Here is an 18663-nt window from a genome sequence, read left to right as displayed (position 1 = left end):
ATTTTCAACTTACTGTTAACTTTCAAGAATGCTATTCTGTAAATTGCTGAAGCATTAGGTACAACAGTTTACAACCTTACTAGGACCCAAGACAGGAGGTGAGAGTTATTACTACCTTTTTTAATTTACAATTTTAAATAGTATACCATTCATTTCCCATATTCCAATACCATTTTACATACAGTAAAATTTATCTATGTATGAATAATAATTTTATATTTTGGTTAACATATATGATTTCTCCTCATACCTATGCTTGTTACATTGAGTTGATAATTTTAAGAACCATGTTAGGCTACTGCTATATCCTATCACGTGAGTTATATACACAGCTACTACAGATGGCCTTTATTTTAAAAAGTATAGAAGACAAATTGTTTGTCTTTTACAATTCCACTCAACACAGAATCAGCCACCTTCTAGTTTCATTACAGAAAAATAAAAAGCAGGATTTATTTTTAAAAAGAATCACAGGAATCAGAAAAAATATGTCTTGAATAATTTTGTCATCAAGAGGCAGAATCAAATTTTCATATTTTAAATTATTCATCTGTCTTTAAAATAAACCGAGGAAGCAAGGGTTATTTTACACACACAATTTGATACAGACAAGACAATGCTACTTGATACAGGTATCACTTAAATAATTTAAATACTAATCAGGGTAGAGGATTCTGTAATTGTGCACCCTGGTTACATAAGCTGTTAGTTATAGTGAATCATCTAAAAGAGATTACGAAAAAACTTAAAAATTATAATGCTTAAAATGAAGTAATATGCCTTCAAGAAGTACACATCAGTAAAATGTCATTTTAATCAATTGATTCAGAAATAAAAAAGGCAAATATAACAGACAATATTATCTTTTCTTTATATTTCTACTGCTAATTCCTCTTAATCCCTCTAAGGAACAAATATTTTATTCCCTCAATTTCCTTTATTTAAATTACTTTATAAATTGTGAGCTCCCTTCCTGTTATGCAACAGAGAAGCTTAAACTCTTAAAAAATTATCAACTGAACCTGACTATATATAAAGGTATAGAAATATGTCACTGTTCTAACCACTTTACTTATTCCCAACCTTTACTCATACTATATCAATTAAAGGTAAAGCAATTACAGACTGTTATCAAACAATGTTTAACTACTTGTATCTTCTAATTTTCACAATCATTCAGTACTGTTACCTACTCCTGTACTATGCATTTTCAAACCAGTGAAATATCAGGTATAATATAAAATTTTACATGATCAAATGATTATGCTAGGTAAAATTATCTGTTCAGTATATTTAGTACAATTTAATACTATATTAAAAAAAAAAACTAATCAAATTGCATTTTTATAGGTCTTCTTTCACATTAAACTAATATTTTTCTATTTAAGAGACTTAACCTATAATAATTTTCACTCAAATTTGAAGTTTTTGAAGAGTGATACTAACAAATTTTAAAAGAACCAATCAAAAGAAAGATATATTCACTTATAACAGGAGAGCAACTAAATCATCCTAAATAATCAACCACACTTACTTAATTATAGACTGAAACAGTAGTAAAAAAAAAGAAAATTGCTCTACTTTTATTCAAGAAAATGTATAATTATTAAAATTATTAAGTAATCATGAATTTTTAATATGATAGGTGTTTCAATAAGATATATGAAATAAAAATTTAATACTGACCACCAAAATAACAGTAATAATACTTTAATAATATCTTTACAGATATTTTTAATAAACACATTTAAATTACAATTTAATAAATAATTAATGATCAAATATATTAAAAGTAATTGAGAAATGTTCAACTAACCGATTGTGCTGGAAGAAATACCACCTACATAGGATCGTATCATTTAATAATAAAACTGTATTTAATCCCTTGATCTGTGATCGTGATCACGACCAGACCTCTTACCCCCTCTGATAGAATCAGAAGAACTACTTGAACGTCTCCGTTTATGAGATGAAGATGAATAATGTTTTTTCCTAGAATGTGGAGAAGGACTGTGTCGTCTATACCTATATGTATCGCCACCACTATGCCTTCTATCTCGACTGCGTGATCTCGATCTCTCTCTTTCCCTATAACTACTTCTCTCTCTATTTCTATCTCTATCCCTCCTTTCCGAATCTCTCTCTTTTCTTCGTCTCTCATCTCTCCTATAAGACTCATGACTAGATTTACTATGACTTGAAATTTTTCTGTCGCTTCCTCTACTCCTACTTCTGCTTCGACTTCTTTTTCTTCGACTTTTATTGACAGTATTATTTCCACTACTACTGCTGCTTTTCTTTTCTTTTCTTCGTTTTGAAGAATATTTTTTTCTTTTGCGGCTTGATCTTGAACCTGAACTGTTCGACTGACTCGTATAATCTGATGAATCAGAACTATCATCATCGTCATCTGATTCTTCAGATTGTTCCCTTGAGCTATCTCGTTCTCTTTTTGATCTATGTTCATTCTGGCCGGTTAACATATCATATTTCTCATTATTTGGTATATTTTCTGTCACATCACTTCTTTTCTCTCCTTTACTTCCTATAAATCCAACAAACAAAAAATACAAAAACACCATAAACATTTTTTAAAATTAATTTTTACCAAATATCACATAACAAATATTAATAGAATATTTTGTTATATCAGATACAACAAAACATTACTAAGATTAAAGAAATTAATAAACTACATTAATACATTTTTTTGGTTTGCATACTACTTCTAAAATATGACCTCACTAATGTTTGAGTAATTGTTTTATTAATTTATCATTTTTTTAAACAGCAAAGTTAAAAATTTTTACTAATAGTTTGTACTTGAAAACATTATTGGGCTTTAATCTATACAGAAATTCCCTAGTGAATTAATATTTTATATTTTTATAATTATATTATTTAATAAATAAACAAATACAAGAATAATTCAGTTTTTAAGAAAAAATTAATGATTTTATCAATTTGTTTTGTAGTCAATCATAAAATTATAACAATGAAAGTTACTTTTACAGACTGTAAATCAATTAATACATAAGTTTTCAATGTAATGGATGTCAAGACTTATTTTCTTGTGTATGTCTGACCACTAGTAATACATAAAATAAGAGAAATAATTAATTTTAATGACAATAACTTGCTCTTAAAGCTATGTTCATGGGGGTCTGTGATATAACATTTTCAATACAGCAATAAAATTAATACATTGTAAAAGAATTAAAAGATCTTTAGTTGAAATTTATTTAAATTAAAATTAAAAATCTGTAATAACACTTACGATGTATATTACTTTTTAGCAACTTTTATTATTTTTTTTTTGTCACAAACACCATAATCTTATTTCCTGATTTGCTGTTTATTTACAACTTATCATCTCTTCTTAAATTTGTTCATATTTAAACAATTACACATTTATAGAAAAGAAAACTTAAACTTTTAAATACATTTTACTTAAGCCTATCAGAATATATTTCACCTGACATTATATAATTTATTTGAAAAAGAGGGCCAAATAGTAATCAGTTAATAAGAAATAATTTTAATTAAGATAATAACAATATTTACAAAAGTGGATAAATACACAAAAAGAAAATCCTATATTCATTCAATATATTCTCTTACCTGAGGATGGATGTTTAGCTTCTACCTGATGATCCTCTCCTTGTCTGCTGTCACTATCATCTCCATGACGATGATCATTACCATTCTTATCATCATCGTCGTCGTCATCATCATCATCATCATCATCATTGTCGTCATCATCATTACAGTCATCTTTATCATCTTCATCTCTTTCACCACCTTCTCCTTCATCTTCTAACATTTGTTTCCTTTCACGTTCTTCTTGTTCCTCAATATTTAATAGTATATCATTTTCTATGCGTGCAAATTCTTGTTTACGTCTTTGTAAACGGTCCTAAACAAAAGGCACACATAAAATAAAAAGGAGAATGGATAAATTCTTAAATATTTTCTAATATAACTAACCAAGATGAAGAATTTGGATCAACATTTTAGGTCAATTTGTTTGACTGCTTTCTCAGATATCTGAATCAAATTATACAAAAATATACAGAACCATCCTTTAATCTCTGGTAAATAAATTCATACTTTTTTAAAAATGTCTTAAATTTTATCAGAAAGAGAAAAATTATTAAAATTTTAATTAATATGTGAAAATATGTTATTGTAAATAAATCAGAATTTCCATGATTGTTTGTAGGTGACAATATTCAAGTAAAACTCCAGGAGCACTGCGCTGGATCTGAGTAAATCTTTCACTACTGTTTTGCTTGACTTTGAGGACATATTTTTGCATAAATTTATGCAAAGCAATTCTATTATCAGGTAAGAAATAAGGGATAAAAAGAGAAGATTTCATATTTATCAAAAACTTTTTTTATGTCCTAATCAAGTTTTAGCTCTTTTTTTTAAAGCAGTGATTTATTCATTGTACTTATATTAATACAAAGGGGTACTTTATGTACTTATATTAATTATTTACTTATGGGAAATATAAACATAATTTATGTACTTATATTAATACATAATTTTCTAATAGAGGACTACTAATTTGACAAAAATTTATGATATGATGTATTTATATAAACATGACAGTTTGTTGTTTTGTCCTGTTGTTGTTGTTGTTTAAAAGTTAAATGGAAATTTATTTTAATCAATAATTTCATCATTCATTTTGAAGGACTTTATATTATATTTGGTCAGCTTATACTGACAAACTGACACGCTTCATATCTTCAATGGAAAAAACTAGTAATAAAAGATAAAACTATAGCAAACTAAATATATATATATATATATATATATATATATATAATTTATATATATATATATATATAAATATAATTTTTTCAGATTTTTTTAAAATTTATTTAAACATATATGCATATATATATATATATATATATATATATATATATATATACTTAGCCTATGACACACCCGGTAATGTAAGGATTCCAACACAGGGTGTCATACCTTTAAATCGATTCAGCTGTTGAGTTGCTACAGTGGAACAAATATACATACATACATAAATCATAAATGCACCCTAAATACGTTATACTTTTTTTGGAGCAGTCATCTGTTCAAAGCAAAACAAGCAGTTGGAATGAGGGAAGATCTCTTACAAAGGCAAGTAAATAATAATAACAATGTAGGGTTATTAAAAATAAAAGATATTAATCAAAAATATAACTAAATAAATTACCAGTATGAATTTTAAGAATAAATTACACAATCGCAATAAAAATGACTCGTACATAACTGATAATATGTAAGATTTTAAGCTATTTCCTGTATTAAGTGCACTGCAACTGGAATAAAGTATGTTTTGGAAGACACTTTAGACTGATGATCTGATATAACTGTCAGTGAATTCCAGAAATAAACAAATTTAAATTTACTACAAATGGAAAAGTACTGTCAATGGACAATGGCCTTTCAATGTCTTTAAAAATAATTTTTTTTCTTGGATATCAGATTCAATAATATTTAATTTGTAAAATTGTGAATACAGTTCAATTAAAGTCAAAGAGTTTAAACATAAATCAGTTTAAAAGAACATATATCTTTCATATTTTTCTATGAAGTGGGTGATGTACAAACAGAATACGAAACCTACCAAATAATTCTACACATCACATGTTTATTATAAAAGAAAAACCAAATTGATTTATCCAGAGATAACAAAAATCAATAACAAATTATTGAACTTTGGTTATTCTTTGTTCATATTTTGATTAAGAATGACATATAACAATTATCAATGTTAAATCAAAACCAGATAAAACTTACTTTTAATTCCTGATCAGAATCTCCATTATCTTTGCTGTCATGTTCATTATCACCATAATCACTGGCATCTGATGCATCAGAATCATCACTGTTGTATATGCCCAGTCCTAAATAAACATAAACAGAAATAAGTTTTCATAAAAACATTAATAAACCAAAGTAGGAAATGTAAAACATTAGACAACATGTCCTTCCTAATTTATTACTGTTATCACTCAGATAGGTAATATTTTTATTCATATACACTGTATAAACAATTACCTTTTATTAAATTCAATAAATACTTTAAAAAACAAATCATTACAAAAGCAAAAATTAAATTTTTCATCCTATAATACCAATTTTTTTTTATTTTACAGAAATGTTCTTTCTAGATATGTATACATTTATAATTGTCATGACCAGGAAAAAAGTTATAAAAATTAACACAATTTTTGAAAAATATAAATAATTTAGAAGGTTTAAAAACTGCTAAGGATGAAACAAGTTTTTAATACAATTTTTTTTTTTAAATTTGCAAAACAGTTATTGCTAATAAAATGTGCATGGGAGTGTATGTTTATATGTGTGTGTATATGTCATACACATGCATGCATACATAAACACACATACAAGGTGAGTTTCAAAGAATGACCAAACTTTTCTAACAGCATGCCAACTGATACACACATATTCCAACTAGTGGCAACTTTTATGAATAATGCTATTTGATGTATCACACTACCATTATTAACTTACAACTGGAGAAAACATGCGTACTAACCACTTAACATTTTTAACAAAGAATAAAAAATCTTAACAAGTTTTGTTAAATTTTACTTCAAACTCTGTAAAACTTTCACACACATTAAAAGACTTAGGAATCATTAGGAAAAGACAATATGGGCAGATCACAGTTCTATAAATGGTTCAATCATTTTAATGATAGCAGATTATCTAATGATGAAGATCCCAGACCTAAATGACCTTCCACATTAACAAATCATGATAACATTGATGCAATTCATGTATGGTTTGTGAAGATTGCCACTTAACTGTCTGAACGTTTGCTAAGAAATTGGCATCAGGCTAGGATCATGCCATACAATTTTAATGAAAAACTTACCACGCATCATATATCTACAAAATTTACGCCACATTTGCTGACTATTGAGAACTTTTAGAAACTCATTATACCAGGAAAGAAGATTTGGGTTGGGTTTATGGCTTCATGTTGAAACCAAGATGTAGCCATTACAGTGAAAGGGGAAACAATCATCCAAAGAAAAAAAGCCTGTACATTCAGTCAAACATGAAAATGAGTTGTTTTTTACTGGAAAGGCTTGTTCCAAACTAATAAATAAATGAACTAATTAAGAGATGAATAAATGAAACTAATACATTTAATGTTTTTTAAGTAAAATAAATTAAAAGCTTGGTAATAATTAAAAAATAAACAGACAAACTATCGTACAATAGACATAGTGTGATAACTGCAAAATTGCCAATTTTGAGTTATGACTGTCCATCCATTTGTCTTGAACTCTACAGGAGAAAAATACAGATGTATTTTTCTCCTGTATTTATCTCTTACTGTTCTATAGACATACAGCATTTGTTGATATTGCATATTTTTGGTCGCAACTAACATTTTCCATAGTATTACAAGAAACTTACTGATGTTTCTTCATTTACATATGTATGTCTCTTAATATTTTAAGTTAATTTTTTTACAGCACAAGTGACATATGTGGTAAAGCACAACATTGTTATTCATTATGCTTAATAAAACAGAATTTTTAAGCCATAATTATTGTTTAATCTCATTAAATTACATGTTACCCAATCACAATTACTTTTTTCTTTTTTTTTGCATAAGTTGGCAATACAAACAGGTGCCAAGTAGAAAAAAAAGTTGACTGCCAGATGTGGAATAGAAAGTAAACAAACATAATCTAAATTTGTTGTTGTGCTTGCAATAGTTACTATTGTGACAGTTTATGTTTTAAAATTGTATTTTATCAGCGTTTTATTTTAAAGAGAACATTTTTCATTACTGCTGAACTCTGTGAAAAGATATCGAAAGTTAGTAGTAGTTACAGGCAGACAAGTAGGCAGAGTAATTAACTCTCATGCATGATGAGTTCTAACACAGATAGTGAAAAAGATGTATCCTTAGCTAATTTAATTACAAAAAATAATATGAGGCCAAAAATTAGCAATTTTGACTTAGACCTAATGTAAGCAGATGTTGTGAGTGATAACGACAATGATGACTTAGATCTGGATTATTTTCCAGCTTGTGATATGGAGTGTTGCAAGAAGGATGTTTACTCTCATGATATCTAAAGCCGTTTTGTGCAAAGATCACACAACTAAAAGTTCTTGTGAAGATGATCATAAATTAGATTTTTTTTTAACCAATCCCTGAAAAAGTTGCAGCAATTCAAGTATTTGCAAAAGTATTGCAACTGCAATCACAGGTACAAAACAAAGGTGAAAAAACTTCATCAAGGCCTAAAACTAATGCTAACAGTCCTACTAATTCCACAAATAACAACTTCTAGTTGTTTTCAACAACTTTATAGTTCTGAAATACTTGTTTGCAAGAAAGAGGTTTATTTGATGTTGACAGAATAAGGCAGACATAGCACATAGTGCTATTCATTCAGCATTAATTACTGCTGGTACTGTATTTGTTCCATCCAAACTCCAATTATTCGCTTCACATGTAAAAAAAAACAATCCAAAGCATAAACTCTAGATTTCGTAGAGTTTATGGGGCACACTAGAAAGCTTAAGAATCCTTTCCTTGGGGCACAATGATGAAGGTGAGAAGCTCAACGAGCCTACCATGATAGAAACATGGTTTTAAAAAAAATTAAAATCTTTTTCAAATTAAACCATTTAATTGGCAAATACAAAAGTTTGATCATTTCAAGGACTGCACTGCCCCCACTGTGAATCCAAGTCAGCTTTAAAAAAACCAATCTAAACTAAGTAAAGAAAAATATGATGACTTGATGGGACTCTGTAGTGGTGTAATGCCTATCATTAGTAGAAGAAAACGACATTAGAAAAAGTTCAAACTTCTTGAATGACTGTCAATGGAATTTAAATCCTACTAACTCTTTTGATAATATTACAGTGAATTTTTTATGTTTAAATAATATAATTATTCAATTTTAAAAATTATATTTCCTTTTTTCCCAATATCTTCTCTTAATTTATTTTACATTTTTATTTACAAAAACAATTCTTCTGGGGGATAAATCAAGTTAAATCCAAAAAAATGTACAGTTGTTAAGAGACTTATTACCTTCCTTTTTTGAGACATAATGTAATATCTGTTTTAAAATGTCGGGAAGAAGGAAAAAAGAGCATTTGAATTTTGAACAATATGTTAATGTACGTATCTTTAAATATCTTGGGCTAATTTCATTTCATTACGTTGCTTATATATGAAATTACAATGTGAAATGTTTATGGCTTTTTTTTAAATTGCTCTCCTAAAAAGTTGCTACTTTGCAGTTACAACACTGTGTCTATTGATGAAATTAGCAAGAACACATTGTAATTAATCAGAATTAGAAGCAATAAATTAGAGAAACAAAAGAAATTTCATAAGTCAATTATAAAATGTAATGAATCTTCTTACACCACATTTTCATTTGAGCAACTCTTTAAATAGTTTTTAAAAACACAAAGCAGATTTTTTACCCATTAATTTTTAAGATCTGCTCAACTAATTAAACATGGTTGATTTTTATTAAACTTTTTTCTGAATATTGATCAGTAATACAATTAAGCAATGTTTTGAGGCAGCAATTAATATTTTGCTTATCTTGAATGATTCTACATCTTTCTGATATAGAAATGTAATATGTAATGAAAAAGGCTATCTCCTTTTTTGATTCATAAGACCTTTTTTTTATTTTATTTAATATATAATTCAAGTACCCATAATATGTACATTTAAATAACAATTCATTTCAATGTTCAATAATATTTATTTGAAATGTATGTTATAAATTGTGATAACATTCATTCCTACATGCATACAATAATAGAATTATCTTGATGAAAACATCATCTAATATTAACATCATCTAGCAACCAACAAGTGTAATTCAGAGACTAGTCTTATGTAAATCTGGCAACACCATCGACCAAGGTAAGCATATAAGAAGAAATGACAGCATAATGTTGTTAGAAGTGGGAAACCAATGTCACATTAGTGCTATGGATCATAAAGTAAATGTCAAATTTTGTTTTTAACTTGAGAAAAGTGTATCTGTGACTATACAATTCATGAGGTAAACCACGTTGTTTGAAAAGTTCTTGGCCTGATAAAGATATGACAAAATGACTCGTGATTATTTTTCAAGTATGATCCTTTAGATGGCATACTGCAAAATTTCAAATGTGTGCATTTAAGAGCTTGTTTGTGGGCGGTCAAATAAAACAAACAAGTTTAGATATTTTCTAAAAAACAAACAGATAAAATTGATGTTTGAGCTACTATAAAGTATGTTGTTTTAAAAGATTTCATTCCATTTTAAAAGAAGAAAATCCCAAGATTACGGTACAAAAAGTTAGTTATTCATTAAAGAATTCTTCCCCTTTGCTTTATACTGTAAAAAAAGTGGGCTACTGAATTTAAATGTAAATGTGGTCATACATCCATTCAAGATGATGATATATGCTTGGAATACCCAAAGTCTGCTGGAACTGCCAAAATCATCACAAAAATCCAAAAGCTTTCTGCTCTATGGTTACCGCATTTGGAGTCATATTAAAAATGTATTTGACTGAACACTTTTCAAGAGTGTCCAAACCTTATTAAACAGATTCCACTGACTTTATTTGACATTTTATAACAATAGATGAAACATGGTTTCACAATTACATGTCAGAGGCCAAACAACAGTTGAAACAGTAGTATGAAGGAGCAAATGAAAACGTACCAAAGAAAATGAAAACAGTTTCATCTGCAGCAAAAGTTATGACTGAGGTTTTTTAGAACTGTCATCGTGTGGTGGTCATAAACTACCTGAAAAAAGCAGAACCATCACCGGGGAGTATTACACTTTACTAATGGACTACCTTCATGCTGAATGTCCTTATCTAGTCAAATAAAGTGCTCTATCAACATGATAATGCAACTCCACACACCTCTCGAGTTGTTACAAAACTACACCAATTTACACTTCAAAGTGCTTCCAAATGCATTGTATTTGGTAGATTTGGCTTCCAGTGATTGCTTTCTTTTCTAACCATAAAGAAATGGTTTTCTGGATAAAGATTTACTTCAAATGATAAAGTCGAAGCTGAGACAACCTCTTATTCTGCAGAGTTGAACAAATCATATTAAACTGAAGGTATTAAAATTTGGAAAGTTGCTTGTCTAAATGAATTGAATTGCAAGGTGATTACATTGAAAAAATTTCTCAATAATCTTGCGTTTTTTTTGTAAGGCTGAGAACTTTCTGAACAACCCTTATAATGATATCTGTTGCACATTTACTTAAGTAATTTGCAAGGATCAAAAAGGAGTTAGAGAAATCCTTGAGAATGAGGATAGCCTGTCCAGCTTCTGTTGAACTTGTAGCCAAAGTACAGAATAAATTCAAGATTGTTATGTAACTATGAGAATGGTTACACTTGATTTTTGTGTCAACAAGACGTTTTTTAAATTTTAATACAAGAATTGGCAAGAAGGTAACTTCCTAGTTTTTGTCACATTCCTTGTCAGATGACTAAGACTTGAATACTTGCAGAACCTGAGACACCATTCAGATAGCTTACACAAATAAAAAGAAAATTAATTTTACTGTGATAAGGATAAAATTTGAAATTGTCACTAAAATGTTACAAATTGATCTAGGTGGTTAATGGAAGCCACCAGGATGAATAAAATGCAAAAAAACTCTTCTTTACAAGATAATAATGCATGTGTGTTTCTATGACTTAAACATAATTATTCATCATGAATTAGGATATAATGAGATAATGTCCTTCAGGAGATATTTTCACTAAGAAATTTTAAGTTAGTATTCTAGAACACTTACAGAGGATTCAATGGGTCCAACCTGAGTAACAGATATCAAACAGTTGGTTTTTTCTGCATGATAATGCACAAGTTCACCAGTCAGTTTTGCCTAGGAATTTTTGGCAAAAAAATAATTTTAAGTGATTAATCACCATCCTATAATCTAGATTTCAATCCCTACAATAATTTCTTATTCCAAAATTGAAATTACTTACGAAATGATAGTTTTTTTTTATGTTGAATACATCAATCAGAATGTAATGAAGTCTCACGGCCATACCAAAAGAAGATTTGCTAAGGTAACTGCAGCAGTTGCTAGATTAAGTTAAACTTACATAAGGAATGTAATTTGAATAAAATTCAATTGAAAATAACAATTAAAATTTTTCTACATTTTCAGATTGTTGAAAAATATTATGTATCATTCAAGAATTTTCTAAGCAATAGGTTGGCAGTACATGACATTTTCCCAAGCAACACATGATTCATCTTTTAATTTTGTTTATTATTATTTTGAACTTAAAAAGAAGAAATTTATTATAGTAAATTTATGCATTTAATAAATTGAAAAATAGAAAACTTACCAAGTTTGCCAGTCAAAGAAGTTAACGCCGGTGTCTTCCTATGTTGTTTGGCTGGGGCTTTACGATAAATAAAACATTTAATAACACAATAATAAATAAAGAATGAAGAGAGAAGTCACATTATTATAGTACTGCAGTTTTTAAAAACAAAAACAAAAGTAAATTTTCACAAAAATTACCAATAATTAATTTGTTATAATAAATGAAGTCATAACTAAATACCAGACCTATTAACAATTTCACAATTATTTTATAAAAAAACAAATAAATAAATAATTTCTATTTAATTGATTAAACTTCACCAATAATTACTTAATTATTATTTCATCAATAATAATAAATACAATTAACACCAGAACCTATTTACTTACAAAAAGAAAATAGAAAGTAGCTGTTTATAACATGTTTAGGCTCTGTCTTTTTTTAAATACTATAGAATGTACAAACTGCAGATTAACTATCATTAAACATACTACAAACTACCATTAACATGAACACAGTAAATGTTTTCTAAAGAAATTTTTTTTAAATAATCCACTGATATTAGCATCAGCAAATTCCAAATTTTAAAGAGGGAACAGACTTTAAACAATAAATAAACTTAGTGGTATTTTCTTCTTGAAGCAAGTGCAAAAATTTTTTCTTCCTTAAAAGTATGTAAAATTAAAAAAATAAAAATATATCTGAATAAGGGATTCACTTTTTTTTCCTATAATTCAGTAATGAAAATTTCTTTCTAAATGTTACATCTAGGTAAAAAATCAACAAACTTTGCGGTAAGCAAATGTGACATATAGCATTAACTGAATTGCATGCAATGGAAGTTTACCACAAATGCAATTACCATAGACATAAATGGTTTGTACATTTCTTGGTGGACCCTATAACCTTTGTTGAATGCCAATATGTCACTTAATATTTACTGTGAGCCCTAGAAAAATTACTGTTAACTACATACATTTTCATACAAGTTTTTTTTCTATTTTTTTATTTTAAGACTTTTCAAAGAATTATAAAAAGTGCTTCTTTATAATAGCTTTAGCTTCTTTATAATAGCTTCTTTATAATAATTTCTTTCTGTTCTGTGTGAATAAACAATTATCAAACTATAGTTAACTAACTGATGAATAATATTTTTTTTTAAATATTATTTTTTTAATTCCATAAAAATGAACTTTTTTGTTTGATAAATAAAATTATGTTACTGAATTTTCTTTATAAAAAAATCCTCTTCATTTTGGAAAACTATTGCACAAACAAAACTACATTAAGTACCCAAATAACTATTTTTTAATAACGCTGCGCTATTATTACTATGAAAATTATAATTTGCATATAACAATAAGGTCATGGATGCATTATCAGTTGTTTTAACACTTTTTTAATCAAAGCAAATAATAATAAAAAAAAAAAACTGATACTGGCACAAATGATAACACGTTTGGAAAAAAAAGATATTAAAAATCTGTAGACCTAAATTATAATAGTAAACTGAATTTACATACTTTAATAATAATATATTCAATGTTTTTCAATATTAATTCTCAGGAAATTTTTTAATAATGTAACTTATTGTCTACTATTACGTTTTATTTTTTACACACATTTTATATTCTAGTGATAGAAAATAACTTATTTCTACTATCTACTTTATAAAGTTATGTGTTGATTTTTTGTATGGGTCTTTCATTACAATTTATATCATATAAATTTATATCTTTTTAGCTTTGAATGCACAAATGAATACATTTTGCTCCTGTTTTAAACTTTTAGAAAATTTCAATAATTTACATGCAAAACAAAAAGCCCTAACTAAACAGTACAAAAGTATTGTTTAAACATTTTAAAATTTTCGGGCCAATATAAAAATAAAATTAAGATGGCTAATGTATGAGGAAAACGCTACAACTATAGCATATAGGCAGTGCATATTCAGCATGGTTTTTGAAAACCTAAAAGAACTCAGCTATAAATTATTGCATTAGCGATGCAGTTAATAATAAAAAAAATGATGGAAACATGTATGAACCTATAACAGAGCTACACAAGTTATACAGCTAAAGAATAATGTTATAGACTCAGGTTAGACTATGTTTAATTTAAAAAATACAATTATTAACACTAAACCTGAATCTAAGTATAAAAATGATCCTTTTGTTGACATAAGCAAAAAAGAATAAACATGTAACAGCCTACCAAATAAATTTAGCAGAATCTCTAAGTTTAAGTTCAAAGACAAAAATTTATAAATAAATAAAACATGAAATGGAAGAAAAAGATCCTACCAATGACAGTAATTTCCATTCCTGATATGATAAAATCAGATTTGCACATACTGGTTAACAATAACACAAATAACAGTTCAATCGATACACAGAATAATATATCATGTTACAAACAATGTTCTTTACATTTTCTCTCTTTCAAATAAACTAATTGCAAGATAAGACCATTTAAGAACAAATAAAATAAAAAAAAATCAATCAATAAAACAAAGATTAACCTGAAAAATAAATAAATTATTGCTATAACTATTAAAAAAGTAGAATTTGTAATACATTATTTTAAAATAACTGCTTTCTAACAAGCTGTCAAAAAAAATTACATCAGTTATAAAAAAAAAATTCTAAAATATGCTTACATCTTTCAGTTAAAAATGCTTACAACTTTCAATTGGTTGAAAAGATATATTTCAGATCCAGTGGTTCTCAAATGTTAGGGCATGAATGTCTAGGGCTAGAATGAAAGCACAGCAAGGGAGGCTGCTGAAGAACAAGATGTGTTTTTTAAGGTCCATTATGAGTTTTCCACCTATGTACATGATTACAAACAGATGGCACTTGCACAGCTTAGTTATTTCAATCAATAGTCAGCTGTTAGCAACAACAATTTAGTCATTTTGTTGTTAGTTAATATTTATCCATTTATAATGACTGTTATAATTTATGATCCTCCCAAGTGTGAAGTACAAGGATTAATCAGATTTTTGACAGCAAACAATTCTGCAGCTGAAATTCACAGGCAAATTTGTGACCTTTACGGGCCGAATATTATGAATGATGCTAAAGACAGTGGTGTCGTTCATTTCAAGAAGGGTGAACGAATGTTCATTATGAAGAACGTAGTGGCCAGCTGTCAGTGATATAAATTAGGCTATAAAAAATTGTTTGTCAGATGGGTGTCGAAGATGTTAACAAACACCCTTAAGGAAAAGTGTAGCTGCAATGCATGAATATTTGCGATGAAAATAAAGGTGATGAATTGTTTGATCATTATTCTTATTCAAACCAAGAGATAAAGCAGCATTCGATGTGATGGTGGCATTCATCATATCCTAGACTGAAGAGATTCAAACAAGAATGTTCGGTGAAAAAGCTTACAGCTACTGTTTTTGGGGGCAAAAATGTTTCCTTGCTTGTCAAATTAAGTGATCACATAACTACCATGAATGCAAATACGTGTTGTGAAACATTAAAAAATCATAGAAGAGCTGTAAAAAAAAAACATAACACTGCATGCTGGCTTGCAGGATTTTGTTTTTGCATGACAATGCCTGGCCAAAAATGGCAAATCTAATAGTGAGGAGACTGGAAAAATTACACTGTTGCATGTTAAAATTTTTTGAAGAGGAAATGAAGAAGCTAATGAAATGCTATGAAAAATGGTGTTTTAGTTGGAGCTATGTAGAAAATATATTTAGTTTTTACATAAATTATAAAGTTTGTTTATATTCTTCAGTTTTGTTTTTATTTCAAAATGGACCTTACTTTAAAAACATGCCTCATAGAATTTGTAATTTTTAATATAGAAATTAAAATTGTAACAAATTTTACAACTAGAGAAGACATTATTCATTCATGGTTGGGGATTCTAGACAAAAAAAAAACTTTTTTATTTAGATGATTAAAATAAATAATTGTCATGGACTGTGCTTTGGTTAAATAATTATATTTAATTAGTGCATATGGTAGAAGTATATTTTCCTTGTTAATATCTAGCTTTGGATACTTCTCAGAGAAACGAAACTGAAGGAGAACATTTTTTTAACTCTTAAAACTAGTATATCTTAAAATGATATTAGGCTTCATTTAGTAGCTGATATTTAGGAAGAGGTCAAACCAACCTTTGGAAAGATACGTCTGTCAATTCATAAACACAAACAATTTGTGTATAATTACATTCATATAAATGTTATTGCAGAGGGTGGCAATACTCCTAGTAGCTTTTTTCAATTTTCCTCTGTTTTAGACAATATCAAACACAAGGTACAATTGAACAATTATTCAATAGAAATGATCACTGCTTACAAATGATTATTTTATTCTTAGATTAATTACTATAAAAAAAAATTATGTCCAAGGTGATAAACAATATCTAGGTTAAAAAAATGCAAAAGGTAGTTTTATTTAAGGTGAATTTTGAGATAAATGACAAACTGAAATTACATAAATGGATGACTATAAAAATCAACTACTGTACACTTTTTAAACAGAGCTATGAAGAAGCTTAATATGGAGCAAAAACTCGTTTAATCAATGAAGTTTTCTCAACTTTTTAAAAAGTGTACATGCCATTTTTTAATGCAATAATTTTTTTTTACTAAAAACCTGAGTGAGAAAGTTTACTACTGCCTGAAAAAACACAAAAAGAACAGTACCACACTGAAAAATACAATCATTTAATTCTGAAACAAGAATAAACAGCAGAAATAAATCAATTTGAGAGTGGCAACATATAGAGAAACAAAAATTCAATATGCTGAGGAGGTTAATGAAAGGAACACTTTCATTAACAGAAGAATGAATAAACCTGAGGTATAAAAATTTGATACAGAAAAATATCCAAATAAAAAGAAATACAGTCTCAAAACAAAGATAAAAATACAGAACAAATTAATACACTAGCAGAAATGAATTCATAGTGCAAGTAATCCAGGAGGTATTAGAAAGGGCTCCAATGAAATTTGAAAGATGATAGGAAATATTAAAATTCAAATATACAGTAAGCATGCAAATTAATCTGAACCTAAAACTAAAAAGTAACTTTATTTAGAAACAAAAACACACCTGTACAATCTGTGAATACTTAGTAATTATAAAGTCCTCCTTTATTCTTAATCACTTCACATGCATGATTTGGTATAGATTCAACAAGTGTAATACACATTTTTTTTTTTAATTCTTCATCATGAAACCATACCAATATTACTGCTTTTATGACATCAATTTTTGTGCTACTATTCATTTTTGAGTCATTTATTGACTACTGCCTAAAGATTTTCAATTGGGTTTAAAACAGGGAGTTGCCTACACAAGCATTTTTAATGTTTCATTCTTCAAAATAATTTTCCACTTTTTTTGGCAGTATGGGAAGGCATCAAATCTTGTTGGAACACTCACTTGTCTTATGGAAGTGGTGTCAAACCCTTTTCTTCAGAATCTTGATACATCCATCACTTTTCAACATTCCATCTGCTGGATGTAATGAACAATAGCCTTCAAATGTGAAACTACCACAAAACAAAATTTTCTGAGGATGTTTAACCGACTGTTGGATAGTTCTCGATTTAAGTTCACAGCAGATAATTTTGGATTAAGTTAACTTTTTGTGATTAATAACCAACCGATCCTGTGTCAGAGTAGTTTTTTTACAGCCACATTTGCCTTTCCTTGAGGTGAAAAGGAACCAGCTTCTTTAAATTGTTTAAAATAACATTCACTGTCCCTAGTCCAACACTATACTTACAGGCTATTTGTAATTGCATCATACTAGTATGCTCAGATAGAGAGTCAATTTTTGAACACTTTCTTGGAGTTATGTCCATTATTATATATACTCAAAACATATAGAAACGTAAAAATATAATAATTTTATAATAAAAAATGAAATAAACTTTCCCAAAAAATCTATTTATAACATGAAAATTGTTACATAATCAAAAAACAGTAACCTCACAATATATAAATTTAAATAATGGATGTGGTCATGCAGTGTAGCCACAACATAGAAATAAATTAAAAATTCCCTGTATTCAGATTAATTTGCACACTACTGTACATCTGACTTGACGAATTGTAAATTTCATTGACATCATTTAAAATGCTATCAATTTTATATGGTAGATTGGATCTCCTAAAAAATACTAAACATATTCAACCAAGAAGAATATGAGATCATTATATGGCAGTTATCTAACGAACACGTTGAAGCATCAGCAGACGACATAAATTT

The 18663-nt window shown here is 27.9% G+C and overlaps 1 protein-coding gene across 3 annotated transcripts in view; it reads right to left on the bottom strand.

Moving 5' to 3' along the window:
• Positions 1 to 18663, bottom strand: part of LOC142327345 (uncharacterized) — a 47881-nt gene that overhangs the window by 4716 nt on the left and 24502 nt on the right. For all 3 annotated transcript variants that reach the window (XM_075370304.1, XM_075370303.1, XM_075370305.1), the window contains 4 exons: positions 12433 to 12489; positions 5818 to 5924; positions 3622 to 3916; positions 1817 to 2545 (listed from right to left, as the gene is read on the bottom strand). In XM_075370304.1, the coding sequence (XP_075226419.1) occupies positions 1878 to 2545; positions 3622 to 3916; positions 5818 to 5924; positions 12433 to 12489 (1127 nt within the window). In that variant the 3' untranslated portion in view covers positions 1817 to 1877. The remainder of the gene's footprint in view (positions 1 to 1816; positions 2546 to 3621; positions 3917 to 5817; positions 5925 to 12432; positions 12490 to 18663) is intronic.

Source organism: Lycorma delicatula, chromosome 7, assembly GCF_047948215.1.
Source record: "Lycorma delicatula isolate Av1 chromosome 7, ASM4794821v1, whole genome shotgun sequence".
Taxonomy (NCBI): Eukaryota; Metazoa; Arthropoda; class Insecta; order Hemiptera; family Fulgoridae; genus Lycorma; species Lycorma delicatula.
Note: the sequence above shows the minus strand (reverse complement) of the source record. Positions and strands in the feature narration are given on the sequence as shown.